This window comes from Pinus tabuliformis, chromosome 3_2 (genome assembly GCF_031772625.1).
Source record: "Pinus tabuliformis cultivar Carrire ecotype Pingquan chromosome 3_2, CPIR1, whole genome shotgun sequence".
NCBI classification, from domain to species: Eukaryota; Viridiplantae; Streptophyta; class Pinopsida; order Pinales; family Pinaceae; genus Pinus; species Pinus tabuliformis.
The window spans coordinates 30,366,829-30,377,863 of NC_142302.1; the positions used below are offsets into that span (position 1 = coordinate 30,366,829).

Genomic DNA, 11,035 nt, shown 5'->3' on the forward strand with positions numbered 1-11,035 from the left:
AAAATTATAAATAAATAACTAATAAATCACTTCCCCTATTAAAAATTAAATTTAAATTTTTTAAATTTAATATTTTTACTGTCATAATGCTCGTCATCCTTCAATATATTCCTTTGTGACTTTGATTTTTATAATACATTTACACACTCAATTACCATAGTTAGAGGTCCCTTCTAACTCTTAAATTTTTAGCGTCTTTACACCTTCACTGCACTAACTTCCTGTGTGACCAAATTGGCATCGTAAGAGTTTGTCTTGTGGAAAGTTAAACCAATTTTGAAATATTTTAAAATTAAATTAAATTTATTATTATTCATCTTTTTTTTTTGGGATATTTTAAAATCTACCATAAAAATAAAACAAGATAAAAATTGATATTACCATTATTTAAAATATTTTAAAATCTGGAATTAAAATAAAACGAGATAAAGATGATGACGGATTTTAAATTGAATCGGTCGTGAAATAAAACGGAAAAGGTGTCGAGCTTGAAAACCACGCACTCTTTCAAAACCACCCGTTTGAAGTCAATTGAAAGGATTGAACTCGCCGGCCTTTAGCCAACAAAACTCTTTACATAATTACAGGTCAAAGTAGGTATCTGGACTTTGCCGGTGCCGTGATTGTGGATGGGAATTCCATCCAGTAAAAGCAACACGTGACAGCCATGACCCAAATACATATATATTGGTTTCATCGATCCAGAGTGCTTATGTTCAGAACGGCCTTTATTTCCGCCATGGGATTTCCAGTTGGGTGTTCACAGATCATCATCCCCAAGCTGCTCCTTAACGTTGTCTGTGTGTTGATCTATATTACAAGTGCCGTCTATCGCCTCCTTCGGTTCCTGGGGTTCCGAGATTTTGTGGAACCCGAGACCTCCTGGCCAGATGAAACCGACCCACGGTTGAAGCCCGTGACATTTTCCGTATCTGCACAAAGGATTCGTGAGCGGTTACCGGTTGTTCGGTTCGGCGTTTTAGCAAAGGAGGCCGGTGACGAGGATGTTATGTGCGCTGTTTGCTTAAATAACATGGAGAGGCATGAGGAGATCCGAAGGCTAACGAATTGCAGTCATATCTTTCACAGAGAATGCGTGGACAAATGGGTTGATCATGACCAGAACGCCTGTCCTCTCTGCAGGTCGCCCTTCCTTTCAGACCATAGTGGAACATAACTGGAAAAAGAAACGAGGGCGCTACATCAGACATGGAATCTCTTTGGAAATTTCTCAGCAGTTAGTAAAATAGTAAGAGTAGATATTTCACTCACCGCTGGAATTATTATATAAATGCAATGACATTAAGAGACTGAAGTTTGAAATTTGAGACTTGAATTTCTGTTCTCGAATGGTTTTGAACTTACAGCTGTGTTGTAATTTTATTTCGAATGTTAGTTTCTTCGGAATTCAGATATTCAACACGTTAAAATTTAGACTGATCCGGTTCTCTATCTGTTCTTTGAATTGTAAAAAATAACTGTAAAAAACAAAGTTTCATGGGTGGAAATTTAACCATGGCTTCAAATTGTACCCAATTCAACTAATTCTCAACGAAAAATTAGAATCCGTTTACCGCACGTTTAACTTGCTGTACAAGCTGGAAGCGTCGGCTTACCTTCGGGGCGGCTCCCGTGTCAGTGTGCAATGAACGGGACATGGCCTTTAATATCTTCTATGCCGTGTGAGACTCTTTCCGATGAAAAAGATACATAAGATCAGTCAAAGCCTAAAGGCACGAGGCTGCGGTGTAGCTGATGCATCAGATTTTAATAAACACATCTATACTGACTTCTTCCTGCTCTTTTCGCACGACTGTTCCGTGTCTCCCCGCTTACCAGACCACATCAGAAGCCGTTGGACAAACTCGCGTCTACCATTATGCCCCCATCACACGTTTCCCCTGCTTGTGCTTCCAGGTTTCGCCCATCTCCTGCTTTACTTGTGCTTCCAGTTCCCCCATCTTCTGCTTCCAAATCAAAGCATGAGTGTAGTTGCGGTAGCAGTAAACATGGCAGCTACCCCATATGTAGCCGAGGAACATGGCCGAATTCGATCCTTCACAGCCGATTAGGAAGGTAAAGCCATAATTGTGCTGACGACATAATATATAGCCATAATTTGAGAAGAAGATTTTTTTTTAGCCTTAAAACCCAACCCAGTACTCATTCTTTTGAGTCCGTCAGCGTTCGAAAAGCTCACAACGGAACAATACAATACGCGGGCATTCTCTAACCTTTCATGTTTTATCATAATAAAAAATGCAATTTAGGAGCTCCGATGATTGGGGAATTACTTTATCTCTTAAATGTTAAATATACAAATATTTTATTTGCGATTTTTATAATAAAAATAAAATATTTTAACTATGTTTTTTTTTTTAATAGTGGGTTGTAACATTACTTATGATATCTATTTCATTTTACATTGGAATAATGAAAATGAGATTTTTGATGTTTTATAACGTTTATATATATATGTATATTTTTATTTTTATGTAGTTAAGAAATCTTTTTATTTACAATGTTTAATTTGTTTTTGAAAGAGAAGTTTCAACTTCATGTTAACCATCCTGTAATTACACATTACCCTCATATTGGGTTGTATAATGTGCCATTGTACTCATATTCTATTTGTGAAATGTACTATCAATATTTTATGCAAATAATTGTCAAAATGGGTTGAGTAATGAGACACGGATTTTGGAGGTTGGGGGAGGTTGCTTGCCTCGGATGAATTGAGTTTCTTGTTGAAGGAAATATGGACTACTTATGATAGCCATTGAAGGTCGGTTGGTGTATTTTTAATCGTTTGGTATTTTCAGAACTTATGGCGTTACAAAAATAAGGACACATGCTCATGCTTGCTTGGAAAACTCTACAAGGCAAAATGGACAATAAATAAAAGAGGATATGGGGAAGACTACTAGTTGGTAAGTGTGCAAGCCACACACTACAACAAGCTAAGCAATAGGAATAAGTCTGGGGGACAGCTGGAAAGATGACACCCTTCTTATTGGCTAGCAAGATTGTGGTAGAGAGAGGTCACTGTCAATACAAAATTCAAAGAGTGAGGAAAAATCAAATTTTTGTGTGGAAAACAATGGGGGTTATCAATTGAGCAACACATCTAGAGAAGGGAAGATGCATTCAAATCGCTAGAAAAAGTGCAAGGGACAATGCAGCTACAGAAAAAGTAATTGTTCATCAGAGAGAAAGGGGGCTGTAGAGATAGTGCAACAAAAAAAGAGAGAGTAAAGAACAAAAAGGAAAGGTGGAAAAGAGTTGCGAAAAAGAACAGTGCAGGAAGTCATCGAGACTAGGAAAATAAATCAAATGATTAGAAAGAGATGTTGAGGGGATATGATATGAGTTTTGTTTGACAAGGAGTCAGAGAAAAATACTTTCTGGTGAGGGACTAATTGCCTCTGAAATCCCCTGATAGCCAATGGAAGGAGATGGGTTTTCTCTGACTTCCTGAGGGTTGGGCTAGAGGAATCGTCCCTACAAATTCTTGAAGTTTTTCTAGAGACTTGTTTGTTGTAGTTGGGTTTTATAGTTGGTTTTGGAATCCCCAAATTGGGTGGAACCACAATCTTTGAAATTTAAAGGGTGGAGACAACGAGTCTCTGGACACCCTGTGCACTCTATTTGGTTGAAATCGGTTGGTGGGTGGAGGTTAGAGAACCTCTAGAGTCCCTAGTTTATCTAGCAGTGAGTTTAATCCCTAATCAAAAGACAACTCAGTCTCTAGAATCGAACTCGGGGGTGATAGTTGCAATTGAGGATTGCTACAGTTGTCTATGGTTGGGTGGAGAGTCATACTTCTAGACTCAATTTCCCAAAAGTTTCCAAGGTAAGTGTTCCTCATGTAGTTTCAATGAATGCATGTTTACATTTCTAGTATGAAATGGTGTTGTTAATGCATGAGACATGACTATGATATTGTTATCTATAGGATTGACTAATATGTGTTGTCACTATTTTAAATGCGCTAAAACAACGTGTGATGATATTGGTTATGTTCCAATAGCAATTAGTATGGGATTCGTTTCTTATTGCAGTGTTGTGATTATGTTGATTACAAGATCTTGCTAACATTGCTTATGTTGTTGTGTGGTAATATTAAGTATTTCTTCCCCTCTGGACCCTATTGACCTTTATTTTATATGGTGTTCTTCTCCAAGTTTTTTGTAATGTATACCCTAGCTTTGGATCTGCAATTCTGCCTTATCAAGAAATCAGATCTAATTAAACCTTACGTTTATGTGCTATGGATGGCAGTGCCTTATAAGCTTGAATAACTTGGTTTTATATTCCTTGTACTATGTAATGTTTCATCTTTGTTATGCATATGATGAGGTCAAATTTCTCAATGATGGGTGTTATATTCTACATGCTTTCTTGTTATTGTAATGATCATAAAACCTAGGCTTTAATTCCTAACAAATTCTTTGTATTAGGGAGGTTAGACTCGAAAATAGATTCTTTTTTCTGAGTGAGACAATCATGGGTCTCTATAATTTGTTAATGAAAGTAATGGGTATATTTATGAGAGGAGGTAGGTCAATGCACTAAAAACACATATTTCATTATTATTGGAAATATACTATGGATCTAAATTATTTTCACATTAACTAGATTGAGTTTTTCTAAAATGAAAATTAGAAAATCAGTTAATTCACTACTTTCAGTGGATATATTCACCATTTTTGTGATAAAATTTTCATAATAAACTATGTAACACAAATTTATATATATCTGTAGAATAAAATTTTTCAAGTATTCATATCTTAATAAATAATAATAAGTTATTGTTAATAATTGTTAATCATGTCTTTTTTTTTTTTTTTTGTGGGTTTGACCCATAGGGGATTTCAACCTTGAATTTCATTTTTTACATAATACTTCATAACACGATCATTGCCAATTGAGCTACCCTCCATGGGTTTATTATTCCCTTTTAAACCAATTAGTAATATTTGTAATTTCTATTAAGTATTATGGTTAATAATAATAATTCTCAGCTATTAATAATAATTTATTAATTATTATTAAGAAAAATATAGATTTAAAAACTTACTAAACAATTAATTAATTAATTTAATTTAATTATTTAATAATTAAAATAACTAAGGGGGTTGATTTTCACGCCATTGATAAACTAGAAATCCAATGTTTTCGGGGATTTGGACAAAACAACTAATAATTAGGCAAATGCCTCCTATGGCCTTTTACAAGTTCTATCCCTGAAAACTAGAGAGTATTCAAGATCTACTCATTCTTTGGGACTCCACTATTATTATCCATGATTTGATCCACAATATGGGCCATGCTGCAGCCTGAGGTTGGGGTTAGGACTGTGGACAAAATTGGGGGTTGGTCTAAATTGTATTCTTGAAGAAACAAAAAAAAGGGACCAACTGATAGAACCCCAACTGGAAGTGGGACCCAATTGACTGGTTGGGTTCTCAGCTTGCTTGGTGTTACAATTGGTAGGATGGCCTCAACCCCTGACTAGTAGTTAGTTGTGCCAGAGAAACTTGGTAGTTCTTGGGCCCTCCCCGAGGTTGGGGTCAGCATCTCATATGAGGTTAGGGGTCAGTCTGAATCATATTTTGTAGAAAAAAGAGAAAACAAGTCTAACCACCTGACCCTTGATTGGAAATGGGGCCCATTCAGTTGATCAGCTTCTTGGTTTTCTTGGCATGAAAATTGGTAGGATGGCCCTGACCTTAGACTAGCAGTTACTCGGGCCAAAGAAACTTGGTAGTCATTGGGCATAGCGCCTGGTCTTATAGGTGCCTGCAGAGCTTGAAGGAAGCACCTTCTCCACTTTAACATTTTAGATTACATAGTGATTTTGGCTAACACAAGGGATTAATTCTACATAGGCTGGATTGGCCTACGCATGGAGAAAGAGAAAATGAGGAAATATTTCCTCATAAGCAAGGCAGAAGGCCATTGCACCATCATACTAGCCTGTAGTGGAATAATAAAAGCATGGGACACCTTTGTAGATTTGGGGAACGTGGGCCCTTGTTGGGCATGCATTAAGTGGTATCAGAGCTATCTCATCTAGTTCCCTTGAGAGCTACATAACTCAAGTTGTACACTATTATTTTAAAGTTCCCATAGGTTAGGAAAATATCTAAACAAAAACATCATATGGGACATATATCCCAACAACCTAAAACTAACTCACAACTCATCTATGCACTTGTCATTATTTACAAAGGTACAAATTGCCAAAACACAAAACTCATCCAAATATCTTAACAACCCAAAGATCCAAATTCTTTCTAGAATTAGGACAGATGTTTCTACATCAAAATCCTCCAAATTCCTTATTTATGCACACTAAAAGTGAGGGAAAATGAAATTATCTTTAAAATTTACATGACCGTTTTCAGTTCTAATAACATTGGTATGCCTAGAGTTGATGATCCTGCATGAGTGGATATTAATCATCATCATCATCGCCATCATTATTATATATTATTATATTAAATTTACACCACATTATAGTTGACAAGATAAAATTAAGTGTTGAGATTAGCACGTATGAATTAATTCAAAAATCATGAGTGCTAAGTGAACTATTCAAAAATCATGAGAAATTAGTCAGTTACGACTGCCTCTCATAGAAATGGTCATAAACGAATGACTTACTTAACGCAGTTGAATCCCAAAATGATATCTAAGATAAAATTAAATTATCAATTGAAATAGTAATATAATTCACTTTAACTATTTATATTTTTGTGTTAAAATATAAGTTGATTGAGGATTTCTTCATAAATAATAGATTAATGTGCGAGAATTATCTTATAAAATTATTTAATGACAATAACATTAGTAATTTCGAGTATGAATTATTAATTATTTTAACAATCGTAAACCAATATGAATAAGAATAATAATAGAGTAGTACAGCTTGATGTTTTTCAAATAAAAGAGGAAAGAGGCTAAATTGACTAAGCTAGTTATTGCATGTTTTCAATATTTATTTTTGAATTGTTTGAATATATTATATTGAAAAGAACATAGAATTGATATTTCTCTAAAACTTAGACTGCTTACATTATTTTTATTATAATTATTAGATATTTTTCTATGTTAAAACCAAGTTCATCTAGATTTAACTGATGAGTAGTAGATTGTGTAATAATTTTCTTACTTATAAAGCTATTTAATGACATATAAACATTTTTTTTGTTACTGTTATTAATTATTTTAATGTTGATACTAAGTAACTACTTTGTCTATGTTTAGCATAAGCTATTGTAATACTACAATGTTGGCACACCTTCAAAGTCTATAACACAAACTATTTTATAAGTCTACTTATGTCATTTGATGATCAATTTTTTATTTTTATTTTATTTTATTATTTATTTATTTATGAATTAGAATGCAACAAAGTAGTACTATTTGATCTGTATCAATATAATACAAAATATTAAGAAAAGGTCGCTTCAAGCTTTATTTCAATTGTCAAGCATTTATTCATTAAGTGTTTAAATGGTTGATATTGAAATTAGTTACTCAAATATTATTTTTAAGTGCATTATTGAATTTGACTATGAAAATTTGATATAGGGATAGGTTATTCAGTTAAAAAAATCTTTGAACCTAAAAATTGAATGAAAGTGTCATGTATTTCGCATAAAGTATCATCACATGATTACACTAAAGTTGAACCAAGTTGTGCATATATGTATTAAATAATATAAAACTCCTCAAAAAATAATATGAATAGAATATTTGATATACAACAAACATTGATTTTTTTTTTCAAGTATATTAACCAATCCTTCAAAAGAAAAAATTACATTCATGAACCATCTCCACCCAATCTCAAGATATTTTCTCAAGTAGACTAAGAAGAATTTACACACCACATTTATTTATCTTTTACTTTTGGCAATGTTCTTTCTTTGGAATCCATGTCGAAACTATGGTGCCAATTATAATAGAGGCAAGTTTTGTGTAATCCGGATTTAGTACCCAGTATTGGTCTAAATTTTTTCCATTGTAGTTCTGTGAGATGGGATTCCACCAATTAGCCATTACATGAAGAGTGATGCAGGTTCATAGATGGAGCACAAAGTTTGATGAAGAATGGACCAAACATTTCAAACATGATGGGATGGTCTCATGATGATTCTAGTAGAGATTTTAAATGTTTTGTAAAAAATTATAGATATTTGCACTAGGATGATCAGAATCTGGATTAGGGGAAAGAATTATCTCAAAAGTCAAAGTGCCTAGAATTTCTCAAAAGTAGAATGACCATGTCTATCTCGGTGATACGATCCCAACGCAACTTGTTTCATTCAAAACAAAGTTCATGTGAGGAAGATAGAGCCCGCTGACCACTTTGCCAAACAGAAGCAATTTTTGAAAAAAAAAATATACAGTCACTGCCCAGTCATTAGTCAGTACTTCTGACGTGGTAGATGATTGAGCATGGTCAACGGATGGTCAACATCTAATTAGACTATGACAAGTGGAATCCTGACGTTAGTTTATAGGTTGGTGATATGGCACGTTTTTATTCGTCAATGGAGGACCAAGTGGCAAGCCCGGAGGCCACCACATGTCCCTCCCTAAAGGACTGGCTGGGCATTTTACCAAAATTTCTATGGAGGCATCAGGGTTCGACCCCGTGACCTCCTCTACATAGACCAAGCAGATTACCGTCTCTGCTACTGTTGTGACTTAACCATATTGTTCATCAATTATATTTGAAGTTCAATGGTTTGTGGTTTGGGGGTTAGGAGGGTTAGCCCTCCCCATGTGAACACCACGCCATACCATGAAATAGCTATGGTTAATGATTAACCATAAATCATAACTCCAACATAATCGTTAGCATTTATACTCCATGTGAATGCTCCATCTAGTTGTGGTTACGGTTAACAACCGAGAGCCAGCGTTACATAACTTCTAGCCTAACAGCCAGAGGTAATACCACTATGTGATCGCTCCACTCAAAACCGCCATGTAAATATTTATTTAACCATGCAGGAATTGCACTAGCCATGACATGTGACCACCATTGAGGAGATCGCCAATAGTTAGGCTAATGGTTAACTATAATCATGCAGGATTAGTGCTAATTCCGGATTAGTGCATAATTAATCTAGTTTAACGATTAATTAACCTCAAGTTTAGTTCAGTGGTAAATTTGTTGGTGCACCAATTCTGACCCTAACTCCAAAATTAGCGAAGCTAACTGGAGTTCTTCCAGTTTTAGTGGAGGATTACTAGGAGAATTGTTTTGACCATATCTTAGGAAAAATTCGACAAAATGAGGATCAGAAAAAGGTGTTCCTAGATGATTTGGATGCTTTGAAAGCAATGGAATAGGTTGCAGAGGCAGAGAGACACTTATGTATGTGATTTTTCCACGTTGAATTTTAAGGAAGCCTAGGGCCACCATGAGAGGAGGTCAATCGTAGATCAGCCAGAGTCCAATTGCAGAGCTTGAAGAGTCATATTTGGGGTTTTTCGATGCTTTGATTCCATTGAAGTAGGTTTTAGGAGATGTAGAGAATTATAAACTATACTTTTTTCCATTTTGAGAAAATACAGAGGCCCAAGCCATGGAAGCTGGACCAAGGAGATGTAGCCTAGGAAGGGTGAACTCCTTTATCAAAACGTTATGCTAAGAGTACTTCTTGATGGTTTTCTATTCATTTACTCGCTTCTATTCAACACTTAATTTTCATATTAATATGCTCATGAACTTAACATAAAGCTTGATAATATTTACCTATTTCTATTCACAAACACCATAAGGGAACCTATGCAGATGAAGCAATTGACAAGCATTTTTTTAGAAATCTGAAGTTGAAATTAGCACAACAAAACTAACATACAACTACAGATCAAGTTGGTATAAGAGCAAGGTTTATTTGCTTTATTGCTTGAGATTTGTGCAATGATAACTAACAGTGTGCAAGTTTATGTCATGGCAACTTCAACAAGTGATGATTCTAATTCATCTTCCTTAGCAAGACTCTTTGATAAAAGAGACATTGCAAGAGTTTTTCATCATGAAAGATACGGTGCAAGAGATGATTGAATATAGGAAGGAGAACACTATACTTCAAGAGAAGTCGATGGCCATGAAGGAGGAGAAGCAAGAGCTTCTTGAAAAGATGCATGAGATGGAGATTTTACTCCATGATGCCAAGGAAACCCTAGCCAAGTATGTGCATGAATGTGAGGTATGAAATTCAATTTTATCTTCGATTTCCTCTCATAATGAATGTTTTGGTGCTTTTGAAAGACACACTAGAGGAATAGGGTCCAAATTATTAATGAATATGGGCTATGAAGGTAGAGGGTTAGGCAAACATGCAGAAGGCATAGTTAAGCCAATTGTTATTGAGGAAAGGCCTAGGTATTTGGGTCTTGGTTATGGACAACATGATGGAGAATGGTCCAAAGCCAAGGAGGCACATGAAGGTGTTCCAAGAGAAAATTTCATTACATGTTCATACCCTTAAGCTTGTGAAGTTTGTTTTCATGAGGAATGCAAAAGTTTTATACCCACTTTGCAGGAAGATGCTCATAAGCATTCAACTAGTGGAAAGGAAAAACAGGAGGACTTTGAAATCTTTAAGGACATTGAAACCATTGTTGGTATTTCGAAGAGAGCCACTACCTCATCAAATTCACCTCCTTAAGAAGGCGACAAAGGTGAATGTGCAAGGTATAAATATTCCTTTAATAAAGTTTCTTTTGATTCTGATAAACATGGTAAATCTTCACATAAGATTAGGAGATGTATTACATGTTCCTTTTGTGGTTATAATAACCATATTTTTTCAAGGTGGTGGAAGAGGATAACCATACAAACGAAACTTTCGAAACAAAAGAGACAAAAAACCAGAGGTCCATTAGATAATGGAAACCATGTTGAAAACAAGATGCAATTGTTTTGCATTCATTTCCATATGCAAGGTCTTCTCATAGAAAAATGTTGGACTTTGTATCCAACAACTCATCCACGAAATTTTAAGAA

At 35.0% G+C, this 11,035-nt stretch overlaps 1 protein-coding gene across 1 annotated transcript; it reads left to right on the forward strand.

Moving 5' to 3' along the window:
* The first annotated feature begins 739 nt into the window (after window positions 1-739).
* Window positions 740-1,177, forward strand: LOC149179656 (brassinosteroid-responsive RING protein 1-like). The gene has a single exon (XM_089413610.1). The coding sequence runs from the start codon at window positions 740-742 to the stop codon at window positions 1,175-1,177; it is 438 nt and encodes a 145-aa protein (XP_089269736.1).
* The last annotated feature ends 9,858 nt before the right edge of the window (window positions 1,178-11,035 follow it).

Bases quoted from the DNA above. Each gene is read 5' to 3' on its own strand.
- LOC149179656 (XM_089413610.1), top strand. From the start codon at position 740: ATGGGATTTCCAGTTGGGTGTTCACAGATCATCATCCCCAAGCTGCTC.